The 22,610-nt window shown below is 38.6% G+C and overlaps 1 protein-coding gene across 2 annotated transcripts in view; it reads left to right on the top strand.

The window, feature by feature from the left end:
- Positions 1–22,610, top strand: part of fstl4 (follistatin-like 4) — a 175,142-nt gene that overhangs the window by 76,028 nt on the left and 76,504 nt on the right. For both annotated transcript variants that reach the window (XM_088441276.1, XM_088441275.1), the window contains exon 4: positions 7,809–8,051. In XM_088441276.1, the coding sequence (XP_088297402.1) occupies positions 7,809–8,051 (243 nt within the window). The remainder of the gene's footprint in view (positions 1–7,808; positions 8,052–22,610) is intronic.

Raw genomic sequence — 22,610 nt, 5'->3', positions numbered from 1 at the left:
CAGGAGCTTCCCGGTCTTTGACTTTATCATTTGTTTTTATTTCAGGCGGCCCCGAAACTGTATAAATATGTACCGAGTGTGTGTTTGTGTGAGACATCGCAAACAAGCTAGTAAGTCACTTGTTTATCTGCTGCCCTTTCAAAAGACATGCGGCTAATGCTGCCTTGCTAATCGTGTGCGAAAGTGCTTTTGTCTTCATAATGTCAAACCAAAGAGGACCCCACAGACACTTTAGTAGCCATTGTAATATTTCATCTATATCATGGGCACAATCCGGCATGAAAAGCTGCCTGGTCGTCAAGCCTGCATAAGAAGGAGTGGATTGAAGCCTCTCGGCACGGGTGCTAATGCCGCCTCTGGGACGTGTTGTGATTTGTAATCATAGCCGCATTCGTCTGGCTTTTTTTTTTTTTTTTTTAAATCTTCATTGCGTTATGTGACACGATGCATTTTTTCACTCATCAGTTGTGCAAGGGGACAAGATTAACATAACTAGACAAAAAAAGCATAGAATTGAGGCTTTCAGCTCTGCTAAAAATCCACAGCTACCAAGTTTGTGGGTTTGGAAAACAACCCAGCATTTTTGGGTTAGAGTGAAGTCAATTCAACTCAGTTGACAATGAGTGATTTGGCAAACATTTCATTAAGTTTCAATGTTCAGGTCGGTACTGTCAAAGTAAACATAAAATAAAGAGAATTTTATGATGTGTATTTAAAAAAACTTGGCCTGCCCCTAGCTTAATGCTAACACCCAATGTAAAATGCCATTGATGAGTCAGTAAAGCTAGGATTGATTACAGGTTTCAAGTTGATTTAGGTTTCCAAAGCAAGGTTGCAAGACAGTTGGTTGATGCTTGATGCATTCGTGAGCTCCGTGTGGCTCCATGCATTAAAATGACGTCATTTCAGCAACCGTGTGGGGTCCACGTGGGTCAGATTTTTTCGTAACACTTCTGGAATTTCTCACTTTCATGCAGAAAACATGGCAACTATTGCTTACGGTAGTTCGCTGGTACAAACACGTTTATGATTCGTCTGAAAAGAACTACATTGACTTAAATACTGTAAACAACTCCTGGAGAGCATGCAGGCTGGGAAGAGATGAGAACTATGTTAAAACAACTTGGAAGAATTTCAATTGTTTGAATAGGATTCTCTACCTCTGTTATGGAGTAGTGTTGTTTTTTATTCCTTGGACGCTATTTACTGCCACCTATAGTATGGGAGAATATCGGCTGATTGCAGGGGGAAAGCCACACATAGTATAAAGTACTGCAAAATGTGTGCCGGCGAGATTCCACATGTCATATTTCCACGCGGATCGTTCATGCGTCAAGCATAAACCAGGCTTTAGGGTTTTAAGTCATGCTGTCAAACCACATGTTTAAAGCAAGGATTATGGTCTCCAATAAGGTTATCAAGCGTTAGTTTGCCAGGTGTTTTTTTTTCCATCCTTTTTTTTCAAAGCAGGATAGTTTTCTGGTTAGGCTTTCAAATTATGGTTTTAATACTTGATTTGTTTTGCAAACAAGGGGTGGGGCACAATTCAGGTTTAGGATTTATTTTTCAGGTGTCAAGACAAGGATGATGTTTTAAATTAGAGTTTCAAAATACGGCCTGGATTTAGGTTTAAAGACCATTTAGGGTTTCATTAGCTGGTGTACCTACTTACGCGTGTAGAGAATTTTCTGTAAATTGACATGGGGGCGATCGGTAGTGAGGATTCACAACTTCACATGCAACTAAAAGGGATTTAGCAGACCTTGTGAGCGGTCGTGACCCCCCTCTTGATGGGGGAGGAGTTCAGGTGAGTATCCGATTGGAGTCTCCTTGGCGGTGATCGATAGACAACCGTGCAGAGTAGGATTAGTGCGTTCGCATTTGACAACGCACCAGAGACTCAATACATTTAGAACAAGGAGAAAATTGAATTGACTTGTAATGGAAAATGAATATGAGTAAAACATTTTGTTGTTCAATGACCACCTAGTTTTGTTTTTGAACAAATACTCTTTCATTTTTCATACATCAGAACTGTTTGTGTAGTTTTTAAGACTACAGTGAGCCCCCGGTTTACGAGATTAATGCGTTCCGCGGTTGGGATCGTAACGCAAATTTGCCTTATGGCAGGCAATCCAAAGCTATGTTAGCTATATTAGCTCAAGCATATAAAACCCCAGGTAAAAACATTAAAATTGTATATACATAAGTGCTATGTATATACAATATACATGTATACAGTTAGATAACATCATAAATAAAAAATATATAAAAGATTTATTAACCTTTAAGGATCATGACAACCTTGTTATGGCCATATTCCCTAGTGAGGGTAGCCTAGCCTAGGCTAGGCTAGCTTAGCATTCATTGTATTTCTTGATTACCTCCACCTTTGTTTCAATTTAAATCATCTTCTTACTTCTCTCTTTAACATGATTAGCTATCTTGGGACCCATGACTAACCACTTCAAGTTTGAATTAAGCACTAATGTGCACTGTAAATACATTTTTGTAAGCACTCAGAGGCAAGCAAAGCTTTAACGATCCGCCATTTTGGAAACCGTGACGCCGACCAATAGCAGACGAGCATCTTAGGGAGTTGTGACACCTTCAATAGCAGATCAGCATTCTAGTGATGTAAGAGGTGACGCGTGTATAGATGTATGAGCGCAGAGGAAATCGCAGAGTCACGCATGCACACTGACCGCCATGTTTGAGGAGGCGTTTTCATCGTAACGCTAAAAAAATGGCGTATCGAGAGGACAAAAAAAATGTCGCGTTCCACGTCGTAAGATGAAAAAACATAAGGCAGGGACGTTGTAGACCGGGGGTCCACTGTATTTTACTCATGTCGCTTAAATCCTAAAAAAAAAAAAAAAATCCACAACAGACTCCAGATGTTCACCACTTACACATCTACAAGCCTCGGGTTACTAGGTGTCCATATGGCAACTGATGGCATGATAGTGTTTGATTAAGGCTCATTGGAAATTGCAACAGATTACAGGGCGTGATTGACCTCGCCTTGATATGCTTCTTGATTATTGACCAGTCATCGAGATAGTTCTTCACTGGTTGTTGTCATTATTTGGATGTTGACATGCATTGTTGGGTTCTTGACAGGTTTTGACATGGTTCTTGACTGTTTCATGACTTTGTTCTGGATTTGTTGCTGACATTGTTTGTGTTGGATCTTGTTTTCTATTGGCTTTATTCCTAAAGTAGTTCTTGAGGTGTTAATCTTTTTATGATTTGGTTTTTGACACATTCAGGACTTAATTTTTTATGTGTTTTGCTTTGTTTCTTGACATTTAATCTTTTCGGGATCCTAACATGATTCTTGACTTTTTTATTGACAAGGGTTTTTTTTTTCTTTTAGGTGTCTGATTCGGTCTTTGACTAGCTGTCCACTTGGTTTTTGTTGTTTCGTTTATTACATGATGAGGTTCAGAGCTATTTCATGACTATGTTGACTTAATTTTTACATGATGTTTTCTTGCTTTTGACCTGGGATTATACTTGGTTTTTATACATGGTGTTTTTTTTTTTTTTTTTTGCAACACAAACTTTTTTTTTTTTACCTGGTTTGTAAAGTTAGTTGTGAGAAGGAAATGACTTTTTTGTGACTGCTTGTCATGATTTTTATTTTAGCTCCTGACTGGCCCCTAACATATATAGTCGTAATTCTTGACTGTTTTTGACATGATACCCAAACTGGTGAATAAAGAAAATCTCGACAATAAAAAAAAATTTCAATAAGTCACTGCAGGACCATCAGGAGCATATTTGTTAAGTATTTAGTGATAATAAGAAAAAAGTATCAAACAACACCTGATAATTAGTGTGAGAAACTTGAGTGCATGGAGGTGTGCTTACAAGTAAATTGATAGTGTGTATTTATAGAAAGGCAAATGAGCTGATTTCACTGCATCATGAGGCAACAATACACTTCTCCTGATTTAATCAGAAGGTAAAACATGCGGTAGAACATATTTCCTCCGTAGCATTAAGTGCTTCGTGCAACTGCTTTTTGCTTTCATTTCCATATGTTTAATACAACATTCATACGGTCGGTAATCCATGCTGAATTCAAATTGTCATGTTTTTGCTGGAGCAAACAGCTGCACGCCATCTGCTATGCCTTCATGGGGGAAACCGTTCTTTTTTTTTCTTTCCCTATCTTTGTTGAGGGAATGAGGGATTAAAAAGCATAAGAGCCGCACCGGCCATACTCACTATCACTGAAAAACCGTAGTTTTTGTCACAGATTATCAGGGAGTCTGGCAACAGTGACGTATGTAGGAGGTGAATCTGAGAATTGATTAAATGCTCCTTGGCAAAAAGTTGCTATGCTAAGATATAGCAAGATCACAACCTGAGAAAAAAAGGACCAGTATTCTGATTTTAGAAGGGATAAAATACAAAATAATAGTCCTTAAATGAGATTGGTTGTTTGTCTCTGTGTGCGTTTTTCTGAAAAGTGACTCCCTTACAACAATGAATTCCTGCAATGATGCATGGACACTTTTCACCTTTCACATGAACACCTCAAGGATACAAAAGGGTCATACTCTTTTTGGGACCCTGCTTTGCCACTTCTGAACATAAACACAAATGCACTCTTACCAGTCAAGTAGAAAGCAGCGAAGGCCAGCATCATGTTCCAGGCCACCTTTTTCCTGTTTTTACTTTGTTTTTGGGCCAGGATCAGTTATTTTGTCTTTGTAATAAGTTATTTTGTCTTTGTGGTGTTCAGAGAGGGTGGTTCTCTAGAATCCACGCTGACGGTCTCTCAACCTCCTCCCTGCTAGTTTGATGCTAGCTAACATGCTAACAATTGATATGTTAAGTCCTATTAAGATCAGTCTGAGTTCAAAATGCACAAACTTCATATGAGAATGGATGAAATGCTAAAATTGTTGTGGTTACTGTACTAACAGTAAGGCAAGCGAGCTATCTCAGTCCACAAAGTGCAAAGTCAGATTAAAGGCTTTCACAATTTGACCTCTTTAATGAGAACATGCCAATGTTGCTAAGTTATAGCAAGAAAGTAACCTAGAGAAGAAAATATCGCGCAGCACTTGAAATAATAACAATAATGATATGCTAATCGGTATTATGCTAACACAAGGTACGATAGAGAGGGATTTCACTTCATGCCATGTTGTCGGAAGTTATAATTGATAAAATATTAGTATGCTAAATGACGCTTTGCTAAAATGTAGCAATGAATTGAATCCTGTTAGTTTGAGAGGGCAGCACGCTGGTTAGCACGTCGGCCTCACAATGGGGAGGTTGCGGGTTCAGTTCTGGCTCTGGGCTTCCTGAGTTTAGTTTACATTTTCTCCCTGTGCCTGCGTGGGGTTTCTCTGGGTATTCCACTTTCCTCCCACATTCCCCAAAACATGCATGATCGGTTTGTGAGAATGACTGGTTGTTTGTTTATGTGCCCTGTGATTGGCTGGTCACAAGCTCAGGGTGTCCCCCGCCCACCGCCCAAAGACAACTGGGATGGGCTTCAACACGCTATTAAGATGATGGATGGGTATTTTAATTTTAGTTTTCTATAGAAATAGATTACATTTTGCTGCTCATTTCCTTTATCATTGCTTTTGTTTCTGTGTACTCTGAAGCCGTAACATACTTAAAATTCCATTTACATAATTTAATGTTGTATCTGTTGTTATCTATTATCTATTCATTATTGCACATTCTTTTCCACAATTGTGCTTTTTAGATATTGTTTCGATCCTTTTCTTTTGTTATGGCAAGGTGCACCAGACGTTTTGATCTGTTTTGTCTCACCTTGCAAGTTTTTGTTCTTGTGTTCCATTGATATTCTATCACGACAAACCTGTCGTGTCACAAGCGCTTTGTCATGTAAGTGACACCCATCGACGGTTTATGCCCTGTGAATTTAATTATTGGCAGGCTGCTACCACCCGCAAATCGAATAACACGCCGCGTCAGCACATTTTGACTTGACGACAAAAGCTTGGTCAAAATGTCAGTGAGGTGGGGAAGCACAAGGTTTTTGGAAGCTCGCAATTGTCCCTCTGTGCCCAAGGTGAAGGCAAGCATATTAAAAGACAACAAATGGTGCTGATGATCAAATACAAAAATGGAATGGGATGCCGCTGAAAGAATTTAATGAGCTAGAAACTCCTCTCCCTCTGAGTTCAAGTCAGACCAGGCCTTGGAGTGGCTAAACGCGGCCAGGCTTTGAGGGTTTGGCCGCCAATGTCAAGTGACGGGTGCACTTGAATGCCTCGTAGACAAAGATCTACAACGAACGTCCCACTGTCTTTCGCGCTCGTCTCTCCAACAAAAGTGAAAACCGACAGCGCTCGTCGGTCATCCTCTTCAAAGCTAACAAACACGTCTGCTTTTCAAAATGTCAGACAGATAAGCCGGGCTAGCAAACACGCCTCCATTGTCCCGGAAATGGCTCATTACAACGCTCCAAATAAAGCCCCCCTGCGGGGATATGTCTTACACGGCAAATAAAAGACAACAACAACATTGCAGACTCCACGTGGACCCGCTTAGACGGATAGGATTTAGCATGATAGCCTGGAGAGAGCGAGAGCGCAAATGTCAAACATGTTATGTATTGTTAGCGACTTTTGTACTGTACGCTTGTAAGCGGGGGGGGGGGTTGTGTTCAAGACCGCTCGTAGAAAGAAAAAGTGCCAGCGGTGGGCGAGCTTTTTAATCTCTCACTAACCTAGACCGCAAACCGTTTTGTAATTGACCTTTGCATGAGCGCATAGGTTGCCGAGGGGTGGGTGGGGCGTGGGGGGCTAGTTTGCATTTCCCACAGATGCTTAGAGAACGAGACGCGACGGGCAATTAGTACGGCGGTATAAGGAGGGAAGTGAACACATCTTTTGGGCGGATGCCATGTGGAATAAATACTTGATCATGATGAAAGAGTAACAGCCTGCCAACTGCTTTATTGTTTTAGTTAGTTCCAAAATGAAGACATGGAAATAGACGTAATCTTATTCAATGTACAGGCAAGCTTGGAGTTTCACGATAGGGTTTCTAAATAAGATTGGGTTTAATGTCTAGTTTTTAAGTCCTGATTTGGGTTGCTAAATCCTGATTTTGGTTCCTAATTAGGAGTTTGAGTCTCAGTTAAAAGAGTTATAGAAAATGTGACAAACATCAGAATTTTTAGACATGTAAAAGTATCAAGTAGAGGTGCAATTACTTAATTGACTGTTTAATTACTTATTACTATTAAATGAATCTATATATTTTTGGTAACCGATTTATTGTTTACACACCTGGAATTGTCCACATGCTCAAAATGTAACTGGAAGTATTTTCAGACGTCTTTAGTCCTGTATGAATGCAGGCATTTTAACTGTGTGAAATCGCAATAAAACATGAGCAAACATCTGGCCTTTGGCAACATTAATGAACATTTTTGGTGATTTTTCTAGTTAATGACCAAACCATCAATCAAATCAGAGTAAAAATGGTTTTTGCGTTGCCAATTTGAAAATCAAAATCCTGTTTTAATATAGCAATGTAAATTATGTAAATTAAAACTTGTTTGTAAAAAAAAATCCAATTATTTACAAAATAAACAACTGATTAAATGATTAATGAAACAATCATTAAGTGAAGCCCAACTTCAACTCTGGGTTTCAAATTAAGTTCTCAGTCATGGTTTCTCAAGTGCAGTATTTAGCCATTTAGTGAACTCTTCACAACCCTTCAATCTGTTGTTCCATAGACTTGCATATTTTTCAACAAATTGGGTTCTTGAAGCCTCTGTCCTTTCTGTTCTGTTTCAGCTGTCTCTAAACCGGACAGCGGGCCCTGTCGGAGCACTTACTGCGGTCGCGGCCGCCAGTGCATGCTGATGGCGACCACTGGGCGCGCTGAGTGCGTGTGCCAGGAGAAATGTCGCACATCCTTCGTGCCGGTGTGTGGCTCGGATGGCCGATTCTACGAGAACCACTGCGAGGTGTACCGAACTGCCTGTGTAGAGAGGAGGCGTGTCTACGTGGTGCACAGCAAGGACTGCTTCTTCAAAGGTAAACGCCATTTTCAATACAATACAATATCTTGCAATTTAGTCCAATTGTGATGCTATTTGATTGATTTAGATTATATACCAATAGGGTACGATTGACTCTAATTACGCTGCAATTCATTCCACTTAGGTTGTGATAGAATTCTGGGAAATTAAGTCATGATATTATCTGATTGACTTATATTACAGCCAAACAATTTGGTCCCAATTATTTTTCCATATGATTAACTGACCACGATGATATACGATTTAGTCAAAACGAGTTGTGGTATGATATAACTGGCTCTAATTGACACTAATTAAAATAAACAAGGATTCATTCAAGTTTAATTACAATATGAGACTCAATTTACCATGCAATTCAGTCTAATTATGCTACAGTACGATTGAGCCTACTTAAATTGCCAGTCTACTCTTATTATGATACAAATGCAATTGAGTCCATTTGCGATGTGATGCAATTCAGTCAAATGACGTTGATTCAAATTACGATGAGATACAAATTGGTCAAAAGTTCCATTGCGATTGACAATTCAATCAAATGGAGTTGACTCAAATGACGATGTGACGTGGTACAATTGAACAATGTTATACAGTCCAATTATGATGTAATACGATTCCTTCAAATTACTTTACAACATACCTTAATCGGATTTCTGTTCAATTACAAATCATTTACTCCAGTTGTGACGCAGCACAATTTATTTCAATCGTAATTTGATTTGATTCACTCAAATATTCCTTCTTATCGTATTCACTCCCACATTTCACACATAAAAGATAACACATAAAAGAAAATTGGATTTAGCTGTTGAAATTAAGCAATTCATTGCCGTTCCATCAAATTATTACTGTGCGATAACTTGGTCTCCAGAGGTGTGCAGTCCATCAGTGACATTTTGAATACGACAGACTAAACCAAAGGGAACAGTATATTTGTGTTGTCATTTTAATCCTTTGTGGTAGTTTTCGCCAGCTATGACAGTAATGGTTTATCTTGTCGTCCAGTTATGTCTTTTAAATTTCTGAGATATGTTTAAACTGCTATATACTTGGGAGCATGCAAGCTTAAACACAGTCTAAATTGCCAGCAAGCATACAAACATGAAACCAGTAATGACTGAGTGCTCGAGCGTTAGCATGCACTAGTTACTGTTCAGAGAGCAAATATTCATCAATACTTTCACATTGAAACAGCCAAGTAATGCCTGGGAGGTCAATTTTTTCTGCTCCATTTCGGTCATGTTTTCATGAACTGAAATGCATACTGCACACAATCATGATCAACACATTCAATGCATTGACCTAAAGTAAAATGCAATGTTTAGAATTAGATATTAAAAGATTTTTATGTTATTTTGCTTTTTAATATGATCTGAATGAATAAATCGCTTGCACATATTTAAGCAGAGCTTTCTGGGATAATTTTTCATTCAAGTAACAAATGGGCACATCGCAAAGTGACAATCTCACTCTGACTGGCTCTTAGTCAGGAATTGCAAGATTTAAGTTTTCAAATTGCCTTCAAAAAGGCATTATCTTGTAAATTAAGATAATGTAAACCTTGCATTTTACTGGTAGTGCATTACTGATGACATTTGATCAGATGGATGACATGTGATCAGATTTTGTTTTGCGTAACCACATCTGTAAATTGCTTTTTAAGCAGTTAACACATTGCAGGAATCCATAAACAGACTCCAGAGGTTGAAAGCTTCTGAAACACAATTATGCTCCCTAGTGGATGGGATTGCTTACTGCAGTCCAGTGCATGTAGAACACATTATTAAGATAATGGACAGCATACATGCTGTTGTGTGCATGCTAGGCATGGTGGTGTGGGTTTAGTGTGTTTTGTCATTGGTTTGTCTACCTCACTAGGTAAGGTTTAGCTTTGGCTCTTGTTTAAGGTTGACAAAAGGTTTGATTGTTATTGAATTGGGCAAGTTTTTTTTACCTTTTGCCAATAGGAGCATTTTGGAGACAGAAGTAATGTGGTTGTGCCAGAACTGATGTGGTGTTTTGGTAAACTTCCAAAAATGAAGGCCTGATATTGACAGGGCCCACGTACCAAAGGGACTGTAAATGACGGACCAGCAAAAAAATGTCTCATGTACACTTCTGTTATCAGCGCAGTTAACATGCAATAGCCTCGATGAGGATTCTCATTACATTTAGCAATCTGTTTTTTGCTTTCAAAAGTGTTTTCTCTTGATTTTCACAGAAGCAAACCCTTTTTTAATCGAAACCAAGGCATTGATTGTCTATTGAGTCTTTGCTAATTACCGGCTTTGCAAAAAAGTAGAGCAGACTGCGTCACCAGCTGTAGTTTTTTTTTTAATGAAAATAAATGATTGCAAGTTACTGATGCTTGTTTCGATGCAAACACCAAGAGCTTTCTGAAAGCTATCTTGAGAGGGATGGGCCCAAAATGAAGTCTGTGTACTTGAAGGCTTTTTGACTTCAATTTAATCGAGAAAAATTTCCACGGGAACAAAACAATTGTTTCTTTGAGGCACTTGTCGGCCGCCGCCACTATCGTCGTGGCAACCGGGCCATCTGTAGTGGATATTCATTTAATGGCGATGAAAGAAACATATTGTTTTTGCAGTCGGGAGCTCCATGCTGGTTGAGTTTGTCGTCTGGGAAATGATAGCCTGACAAGTACTGATAATGGCACTTAAATACGATGCCATTCATGCTAGCGCGACGATTGAAGGCTATATACACAAAGCTTTTTGTTCTCACAAAACCCACATGATAGAAAATATGTTATGCCTCACGGAATCTAAATTATATTATATATATATATATATATATATATATATATATATATATATATATATATATATATATATATATATATATATATATAAAGATATATATATATATATATAAAGATATATATATATATATATATATATATATATATATATATATATATATATATATATATATATATATAAAGATATATATTAAAGAACATACTCTGAACATTCATCAATCGCCACCATCCCCCAGTCATTCAGGGCAATTATTATTTTAATTGGTATTAATTGAATGAACTCAACCAACATTTTCATCAAAAGGTTTAATTTATTAAAAAAAAAAAAATCTGTGATAAATGTTCAGACAGCAATAATGTAGAAACTATACATCAGTTTTAACATAAACTTAAAATTCATAGCTTGCTTGAATGCTGCAATTAAGTCGCCACTTTTGCAAAACCTCAATTTCCCGATTTAGCTCATTTAAAAATAGTCCATTTTAAAAATGGCTAACTGATCTAATTAATTTGATTTATTGCCCAATCCTACTATTTATTAATTCATGTTTTCGCATGATTTTCACTGAATCAAACACTTTTTAAGTCAAAAGCAAGGCATTGATCATCTTTTGAGTCTTCTTTAAAATGACTGGCTTTGCGAAAAATTGTGCAGGCTGCATCACCAACTGTAGTTTCTTTTTCAGTGAAGAGAAATTAATGTGAGTTTCAGAAGCTTGTTTTGATGCAGACACAAATAGCTTTCTGAAAGCTAACTCGAGGGAGATGTGCCCAAAATGAAGACCACGTACTTGATTGCTCTTTGACTTTATTGCAGGAACAATTCCACGGGAAATGCCAAGAGAATTTTCATAACTCATACTGTTAAAAACCGTACTAATGCACTCATCTATATCCTATTGGCAGCACACTTTTCTTAAAACAAACAAACAAACAAAATCAAGCTATTTCAATCAATCAATATTTTATAGTACAGTATATTAATTCTTGAAAAATATAGCTGCACTTGTCTGCATCTTCTGTTCCCTGAAAAGACAACAAATAGGCTTCTTGATGATGCACTTTCCTAAATTGAAAAAAAAATAATATTTTGAATGCAAATTATTGAAACAATTGGCATTTTAATACCATCATAATTCAAAGTCTTTATAATGTTGTTATACTTGTTTGCTTTGCCTGCAATTGACAGAGGTATCAATAAAAGAGACTGGAGACAAAGTACACAACCAGCGGCAAAGCCCCAATATAGCAATGTGTTTTATATGATAAAACACACATATACTGTACTCAATTCTATCAATTTCTACAAAAGAAAAGATTTAGGATGTTACTTTGAATAACTAAAAACCCCTAAAACAGGACAAAGTACTTATTGCATCATTTCTTACAGATGTTCGCAAGTTTGATATAGCACCAACAACATGTCACCAGCTATCATCTGCTAGCCAGAGGCGGAGCTTCCAATCCAAATCTTTTACATCCTGCTAAATCAGCATAATTACTCCTATTTAGGTTCACAGCAAGAATTCAGAGTCCACCGCATCCTGACTCAAGGTCACGCCGATATTCCTGTCCATTTCTAACATCTTTTAGTAGCGTGGCTTTATATCTCCTTTTCCGGGTCAGATTCAGCTATATTCTCTAATCCCCTCAAGGTGCATATGTGTAAATAGACAAGCTTGGATTTTTTTGGCGGCGTTCACATGCGCGCTCACACACGCGATCGTGGCGGTGGATTTAATCGCCCCGTTAAGATGAAAGGGATCTCTGGCTCACGCCGGCACGCATAGCTAATCCACATTAGCCACGTTCACTCGCCGCATTAGGCCACCCAAGCCAGACGACGGAGAAGGAGACCGGCGGGAGATGGAGGGAAGAGGTCTCAGTGATTAAGCCTGCCCGTGTAGAAATAACAGCGGGAAGCTGAAAAGAGTTGACGAGACGTGAATGGTGGTGGCTCGCCGAATATTTCCAAAACAAGCTAATTGTCTTACACAGTCATTTGTTTGTGAATGTGACTGAATGGCAAACAACAGGCTATCTTAGGTGGTTGTCATGGTTACACCGTGGGTCTGAGGTGAAATATTACGGCTTTTTTTTTTTTTTTTTACCGAGTTCCTTTGACATAATAGCAGTTTCAATGCACTGTAGTTTGGCAGTTAGCAACAAGATAGAGGCAGGTCTTTGACCTCGTAGCTGCTAAGTAGAAAGTTCAGTCAAGGTTTCAGGGGCTGGGAATCATCCTCACCATCATCACTTATTTACAAACCTGATGATCTTTGACGTGATGGCAGTCAGAAAATGGTGGATGTTCAATTCGGCGTTGAGTTACATGTACTCATTTGTGCATCTGACAACCGCTTTTGGCTTGACCTGAATTTTCTTGGGTTCTCTCTGATGATCCACATTATGCTCCCCCCAGAACTTTTTAAGTGCCTGCCTCCCATTGCACAGCCTTTAGGCTATGCACATCCGATTCAGTGCTCAAATTTAGAATAGAAACTAAACGCTGTGGCTTGAAAGTCCCTTTGGCTTTGCTCCAGGTCTCGGTCCAAAAGTCGCAGTGTCGAATTTGACCGCTTTCATCTGGATTATTGTGACCAGTTGAAAGACTAGGAGAAATAAGACGGATACTTCCGGTCCTGGCATTAACTCCATTGGTTATAAAGGAGAATAGGAGACTTTAGTTTCTTGCTATTTATATCCTTTTAAAAATGACCGAAATTGGAGGAAGTACAACGGACACACAATGCCGAATCCTCATTGCGCTAATTTGATCGTGCTACTCGCGACCTCGCCGTTGATTAAAAAGGGTCCAAAACGCTTCAGTGGTGGCTGATTAATCATGTCTGTCTTCTCTGATTGAATGCAGATCAGAGTCGTCTGTTTGCGCAAGGGTTCAAGGGGAGGTTGGTTGCCCTCAGCAGCGGGAGACTTCTCTGATGCATCCTCCATCTCATCTCACTTCATTAGGGATGAGTGTTGCAACCGCTCATGCTTGGACGCCTCACCGTTGACTCTGGAATCAAACTTTTGTTGTTACCCATCATGCACCTTGTCTATTGATTAATTTTACCAAGACGGTGAGAGGTAGAGTTAACTCATTGATTTTTCTTTTTCTTTTTTTTTTGTGCCGTACAAAAAAGAGACTCACCTTTCTATCAGTTTGTCTTGACTTTTCTGAGCAATGGTCAACAAAAACCTGATTCCATTCTTCAATATTGTCAGGAATAGCTTTATCCTAACCTGATGAGAATCAGGGTACGAAAATATTGATTTCCAGAACAGCTGTAGTTTAGTTTGCCGTCTGACTTGATTTAGCTATAGGTGAGCATGGCTTAGGGCAGGGGTTAGGACATTGCTTCTCAATTACTTTTTGCAAAGCTCCCCCCCAGCAACATTTTGCGCCCACCCACTCGAGGCTATAAATACAGTGGTCCCCCGGTTTATGAGATTAATCCGTTCCGCGGATGGGATTGTAACGCAAATTTGTCGTATGCCGGGCAATCCAAACCTATGTTAATTATCTAATGCGTGGAAAATCCCAGGTAAAAACATCAAAATTGTATAAACATATTAAAAATTGGTATCAAAATAGTATACTAAGTGCTGCGTATATGTAATATACACGTATACAATTACCCATCCATCCATACATTTTCGAAAGTCGCTTATCCTCACTAGGCTTGCTGGTGCCTATCCCAGGGACACCCTGAACTGGTTGCCAGCCAATTGCAGGGCACACAGAGACGAACAAGCATCCACACAATCACACCTAAGGACAATTTAGTATGTCCAATACACCTCTCATGCTTATTTTTGGAGTGCGGGTGGAAGTCAGAGTGCCCAGAAAGAATCCATGCGGACTCAAGGAGAACATGCAAACTCCACAGAGGAAGGCCTGAGCCACCTAGATTCAAACTCTAGTCACTTAACTGTGAGGCGGACATGCTACATGCAATACATGCAATATTGACAGTTGGGATTTCAGGTTTAGGTTATAGGTTGGGAAAAACTTGGATTGGAGGCCGTGGCCTAAGCTAATCCCACAAAACCCAACGTAGTCTCACAGGTTAGAGTTAGCGTTAAGGTTGAATTTGTGGTTAGAACGGTTTTAGGCTGAATGTTTCGAGAAGAGATTTTAAAATCGTAAACAATAGTTTTCATTCAAATGAATGGCTTGTTTATGAGAGCTTTGAGCTTTTACTTCATCTTTGATGATGTGCAGTTTACTGTATGTAATTACACATGATTTTTGCGACGTTTAGAAAATTAGTTTTAGTGCGTCCCGTTAGATGGGGGAACAAATTACTTGATGTTTGTTCGGGGAGGATGACTTGCGGGAATTCTACTCCGCTTTTAGCCGTCCATTATCCATCCATGTTGGCTGCTGCACTTTACTCTTGAGTGTTTATCACTGGTGCCTCACACAGAGAAAGCACCGCTTATTGCATTAGCCGTCAATGTGTGGCTCCCTGTGGACTGTTTTTGAGGTGGGTGCCATTTACACGACGGTCTGTGACATCACCGAACTGACAGCTTGGAGTCATCTACACTGAGACGCTTTTAAAAGCGGTAAGCGCATCTCGTTCCCTAAAATGAAGTTAAAAGTTACGAAGGTTATGCTGTTGGAAAGTCAAAAATTTCACGTCTGGTTGGCGAGGGCTCGTTTCAGTCAGGGAATAAAACGTGACACATAGGAACCACAGTAAGGCCTCCCCTGGCAGCTCTCTCATTCTTATTAACGATACGATCGGCCCGCTAAGTTTTTCTGTCCTTTAAACTCATTTAGTTGCGCTCCTCCCAGCTATTAAGGCGGACATATTTGTCATGGCAAACAGATATTCTGTCCCAGATAGAGATGTCTTATCATTTGTACGCACATTCCCTCGGACCTCAAGACTCCCTCCCATAATTGCTGTGAATAGTTTAGTCGAAAAACAATTCCAATAACAGAAAACAACACTTATACTCATCACATATTCATTCCGTGCTTCGCTGTAACTACTGCAAACAACATAGGGAAAAATTGACTTATATAATTTATGATGTGCCGTATGTGCTCTAGACTTCTGCTTGTGTGTGAGAGAAATTTGGAATCTGATGCATGCCATCCATCCATTAGCTATCGCTTTATCCGGGGTCAGGTCTCGGGGGCAGCAGCTTGTGCAAGGAAGCCCGGACTTCACTCTTCTCAGTCACTTGGTCCAGCTCCTCCGGTAAAATCCCCAGGCATTCCCAGGCCAGCCGAGAGACATAGTCTCTCCAGCGTCTCCTGGGTCATCCCGCAGGGCCAGCCCAGACCACCTCACTTTATCGTGGAAGAGGGGTTTGCGTGTCACAATGATCCTAGGAGCTATATATGTATTTCTGGGACTTTATGCCCCTGACTGGGTCACCCATGGCAAGCAGGTCCTAGGGGAGGGACCAGACTAAGCACGGCTCAAAGACCTCTTGAATGAAACAAATAAAGTCAGGTTTCCCATGCCTGGACGCGGGTCACCGGGCCCCCTCTCTGGAGCCGGCAGAGGAACCGGCAGAAAAAGAAAACAGTGATTTGAAGATAGCTTTTCCTTTGTTTCTTCCGCTATAGTCGTATCTTGGGCTTCTGCACAGTGTTCAAGTCATCTGCAGTAAGCTTCCGTATGTGTTCCCGAGAAGTGCAATAATATCCGGGCAGCCGTATTAACAAGCAGTTGAATCTCACGGTGTGTTAACTCAAATGGGAATTTTGAGATTTCAAGTTTTGATTTGTTTTATTTCATTTTGTTTCTTTTATTTGATTGAGTAATTTTCGTCATATGAAGAATAAAAATTGTACAGAAGAGACGGTATCTCGAGGTTTCACTGTATTTCATGAATTACAACAATAGAGCTTCCCTTGCATTTTTGTAGTATTTTTTTCACCAATGCGAGTGATGTCATGGATCTGTTTGCTGTATTACAATATATCACAATACACTTTAAAGACACATACCTAGCATTAGCCTTATTCCAAAATGGATTGTATAAAATAACTTCCCCAAATTGGGGGGTTCATTACTTTTTTTTTCCCCAACTGTTTTTGTAGTATAGGTGTGTAGCTTTGCTAGATAGGTAGCTACGGTAGCTATATAACACAGTAGCCGGGTAGCCATGTATGTAGATTAGATGTAGATGAATAGATTGCAAAGTATGCCGTCTGTAGACTGATACCTCATTACGTTTGTAGCTTAAGTATAGATAGATATAGCTTGGCTGAGACAGTATTGTTGGATCAATACAGTGATAGCTTCTCGCCATGCACATTCATGGAATTGCCCTTTAACGTGATCAATACTGCAAGATTGTAAGATAAATAGGAACTGCTTATATACCACACACATTGTTTCACTCACATTAATTATACATACTACTTTTATGCCAATTTCCCCCTTACTACTGTTTTTCAACCCGCATATTAGGGGTTTGACTTATAACCACACGACTGAAAACAGACCAGTTTTTCTCACATATTTGAATAACATCAATTCAAATGCAAAGTAAGTAATTTCATGTCATTTACAAGGCTTCAGATAATTATATAAACCTCTCATTGTTACGAGACGTGGGGTTGAAGCTAATAAGGGGTGGAGCCCAAGCAGACAGGACACAGGCGTTGGTGAACAAAAAGAGGAAACATTCATTTAACTAAAGGAGCACGTAACACGCGAATGATAACAACAAGGGCTAACAAAGTATCAACTCAAAAACCGATCAGAAAAGGTGAAAAAGTACAACAAAAGGTGACGTTATCAAACCAGTGGGGACGGGTAAAGTGAACCAAAACACTTACTAAAAATGGGGGAGACAGAGATGATGGGAGGACATTGTCGGGATACGCAGCTACAACGTGTTAACGGAAAGAGTGGCTCATGGCCAAGAAACTTGAACAAAAAGGCAAAGTAACAAACAAGATAGATACAAAGAGATTACCTGGATGTGACAATAACGGGCAGAGCAACTTCATAAATAACAGGACGTCGTGATCACTAACCCACTGTCCTCCAGTTGTCTGAGCCACACTTAAATAGTTGATAAGTCAAATAGTTGCTGACTCCGCCTCCCCTAATCACGGAGACCTACAGTCCTGTTAACCACACAGCCGGAACAAATTAGACATTATGCATGGCGTGTGACACTAATTCGATGTACTGTAGTATGTATTGCAAAAATGCACTTTTGTCAATCACCGCTTAGTTGCCTCTTCTTTTGTCAACAATGAGGCTGCGTTGATCGTTTTTTTACATGGATTTTGATGCATTATGAAAAGGAAAGGACGGTATAACTTGTCTCCTTCAGCCCTTAGACGAATGCTTGAACAAGCCGGCATGGATGTTGGGGGGGGGCGAGGTGGGGGTGCTGTGAAGGGCAACGTTACACACATTCATCTCACAACAGTTGTCATTTGAGTAAAGAAAGCTTGGGATAATATCCCAAGTAAGATGATCATCAAATCATCTCCTAAGAATTCAATTTCAAACTAATTGGACTGGGTACAAAGATGAGTACCTGTGGAAGCATAAAGAGCATGTTTGAACAAATGACGTGGGGGAAGGAGAGGACGTCCAGGAGTTAAATGGGAGGGGCTTTTGGCATGTCAGATAGTTATGGAGACTTTTAGGGCTGTTAGACAAAAATAAATAATAATAAAGCATTGAACCTTCAAATCATTTTATTGTTGCAACATTAGCTTTAGCATTTGCATTGTTGCCTCGTAGTCTTGTCTCGTTTCTACCCCATCCATACCCGCCATAACCGCAACAGTAAATAACTCGATATTCAATTAAGAAATGCACCTAAAAGTACGGTAATTTTGTTATTTTAAAGCACAACATGTATTTTAATCGGACAGCCACATAGGGCTAGACTTATAATCGCATGTTTGTAAAATTCACCCAAACTGCAATTAAAAAAAGGGGGGAGGGGGGGGTGAACTTATAAGTGCGGTCATCTTGTACTCTGAAAAATGCAGTACAGTTTTAGCTCTCCAATTTAAAAAAAGAAAAAAAAAAAGAAAAAAACGAATTTTTTTTTTTGGTTGATTATGTCATCCAAAAAATTAACATGAATCACAACGGGACCCTGGTTTGTTGTATTTAATTCATATTTTCAGGTGTTATCGTGGATGTAATCTCAGTATACGCGTCTCTTTTCTTTACTCTGCGAAGCAAAAAAAAAAAAAAAAAAAAACAGCAGGGTGAGAATTCAACAGCAGTAGATGTCCCACTGTTAACACACATCTGTGCCATATGTGATTCATTACAGTCATTATGGTGTCATTTTTTCTCAGCTCGTTATACATTTGACATTTCAGGTCTTTTTAAAGGTTTGGATCAACAGTCATGTACATCCTAATGTAGCTTTTAGTGCTTGTTAGCAAACCTTCTCATTAGGAGTCATCTAAGTGTGATTTATTAAAGGGGGCTCTTTTTAGAACTCGGTCACATCTGTCGTGCTGTTAACAGGTGGCAGCGTATGATTTTTGGAGTCATTATGACTGATCCAAACGCCAAAAGAGGAAGACAAACAAAGCTGCTGGCAGCCGAGCGAGGGATTGGAAAGTGATGAATGATTTCATCTGGCTCTGGCGCTTTGTTTGCTGATGTTGGTTTTATCAGTTTAATAGCAGCGGGAAGGCAAAATGTATAATTTGGCTGCGGATAGTTATTTTGTCAAGGACGGAATATGATAACTCTACATGAGAACTGAGACATCCAAACAAAATCACAAACGTGCAGCCAAATCAAAAATCTTGTACGGACTAATCGACTTGAATCGGACTGCATTTTTTAGTATGTTAGTCAATGGTGGGCCTGAGTTTAGACCCTGGGCCTTCAGTGATGTCATATTTATTCCTGCTACCTAAATTAATATGCCTCATAACAACATCAATATGACACCACAGAATCCACATATATGCACAACACCAGTGTTTCTCAACCTTTTTTTTTACCTTTTTTTTTGTTACCAACTTTTTTTGTATCCCCTGTGAAATATGTTTTCGTCCAAATACCCCCTAACCAATGCAAAGCATTTTGGGGTTAAAACAAAAAAAGTCAATGTTCATCTTTAATTCAACTTTGGAACCATTCAAACTTCATTTGTATTTGTCCACAAAAATAATCAACATAAAGAGTCTTCTTTGGGATCATGAAGAGATTTTGTACTAAAAAGACACAAGTTAATTATTAATGAATATTTGTCCGCAGAAAATAATCAACATCAAGTGTCAGACCTGTCTTAAAAAATAAATAATTATAAATATTCGTGCACAGAAAAATATTCAACTTTTGGGATGATAGTGGAGATCTCTTCACAAAGTAAAAAAAGTTGGGTTGAACAATTCTAGTATGGGGGAGAATGTTTTGTTTTTTTTAAACATAATTGAATAACATTCTAAACCTAAAATTTGTTTTATGAATGTATACTCTCCTGAAACGTTGAATTAACTCAATAATTATTTTAAAAGGATTTTTGCACGTTTATCTGTTTTATTTGAAATCTCAAGTGCCCCCTTAGGGTTTTTTCAAGCACCCCCAGGGGTACCCATTGCCCCATTTGAGTCCCACTGCACTACACCACCTTTAATATAGGCTAATCAAGCAAAATTTAATTTCCAGAACATTGAAAATGAATTATATTTAGTTTTATAGCATTTAATTCTTTTACAGTTTATTGAAGAACTAAAATACATTTAATAACATGACAAAATTCAATGAGAAATACAAAAAAAAAATACTGCATTCACCAATGTGGATCCGCATAGTGTCTTGTTATTTGAACGTAAAATCCTTCCTTATTTTTTTTCGTCTAGACTTCACTGACTGAGTGATTTATGTGAGCATTTATGTCCCATCCCCAAGTCTTTTCAGTGGACAAGGAGGTCAATGCTAAAAGCCCCGTCTGTCCAATCCTGTTTCTGGGATAGGTTTTTAAGATGCTTCAATGAGTGTCTAACAGATGTTTCCAAACGTTTTTGAACCATAGCTTTTAATGGTTGGATGATATTTGGTGTCTCATTACTGCTTTCGTAAAACAATTCAAGTAGACAAACCCAGTTTGGCTCCAAACACCAAACCGATCAGATGCAAACAATGGACATTCCCAGCAATATAATTGGCAGCATTTCTCAGAAGCTGTTAGCCCCAAGTAGCGTTCATAGTTGCCGGACAAAACCTTTTAGTTGTTTTGACAGACCCACTGACCTCTGTTCACAATTTGTAGTTTTTCTTGAAATGTCCATCATGAAAATGGTGAGCCAAGTAGATTTGCAACTAATTCCATGTCTTCATCTTCTGCCATCATGGGTTTAAAAAAAAGAAAAAAAACAAAAAAAAAACAATGTGTCAGTAGCAAACAAATCTCCTGGTTCAAATTAAGGGCAATTTGTGGCAAAATGACAAATTCGTACTCCTGTGAGCGCTTATCCAATCACAGGACACATACACATCCATGATAGCTTCTATGCAACCCTAGCTAGCTTGCCCTGAAATTGCAGTCTTGCACTGAGCTCTTTAAATTGACCAGGCTGTCTCCAGTCACTTCGAGCGGGCAGGCCCTTCTCTTTTCATTCTGAAGGCTGGCAAATTTCATGGAACCTGACAATACGAGTTATCTGAAATATGATTGGATAAGAACTGCTCTTACTTTTTAGATTGATAAACTCTAGTATATAATTTATTGGGCAAGTTACTTCAAAATTGTAATGCATTATTTATTATTGTCATTTTAGTAATTAGTAATTCAGTAATTAGTTACAATATTACTGTATTGGAAAGGTAATATATTACACTGCTATTGCATTACTTTTATATGACTCCCACCAACTGAACTGGAAATATGGCTTTGCCATTTAAATGTAGCTCATTATGCTCATTACACATACAGTGGAAGGTTGGTTTGAACCTAAAAACAATGCAAATTATTTAATCTGTATTGTATTGTAAACCTTTACAGACATGAAAAGATACAGACTCTTTTTTGTATTTTAATCCTTATATTACTTAGCCTCCCAGCATAGTGATGCATTGTGTATGCTTAAGGCACAAACAGTTACTGCATTCTACAATTTCAATGTTAATATTCAGATTCAAGATCAGTCGACTGGATTAGGGACAGAAGCTTCAAAAATAGATGGTTTCGGTGGTGTTAACGTTAGCAGGTAGCCTACGTCATCATTATTGCGTTTAAGGAACTCTTTAGTTTTTATATTTTTCATTTTGATATACATTGATCAGAACTATTTTTATACTATTATTCATCTCGGATACTAATAACAGGAAGTAAACATTTTGCCCCGGAATTTTCTCCTCTGATCTCACTGAGTTTTTGCTAAATTTGGAAAATCCCCACCACTGTCAGGTTAAAAATTCATTGTAATGCATTGCATTCCGATCATTTGTATCGAGTAAAATACAGTATTACTATTTTTTGTTTGTAATGCATTACACAACTGTATTACAACAAAACATTATGAATTATGTTGTAATGCTTTGCTCCCAACCCTAAGTATAAAGTATTAGTATATAGCTCTGGAAGCTCTGCAAAAAAAAAAAAAAAAACATATATATGTCATACAGCATACAGAGCAGGGAGAATCCTTTCATTTAAAAATATTTGTGAATATTTGTGAATAAATGTGTGTTTTTTTTGTTTTTTTTTTTAGTATTAGAGAAGGCCTTGCAGGCCCTCAATGTCCATTACTGGTTATGTTCATGTTTTAAATCGACTAAGTTCATTATTTACCTGAAAAAA

Source organism: Hippichthys cyanospilos, chromosome 18 (genome assembly GCF_059441005.1).
Source record: "Hippichthys cyanospilos isolate Australia breed blue-spotted pipefish chromosome 18, RoL_Hcya_1.0, whole genome shotgun sequence".
NCBI lineage: Eukaryota > Metazoa > Chordata > Actinopteri > Syngnathiformes > Syngnathidae > Hippichthys > Hippichthys cyanospilos.
Note: the sequence above shows the minus strand (reverse complement) of the source record. Positions and strands in the feature narration are given on the sequence as shown.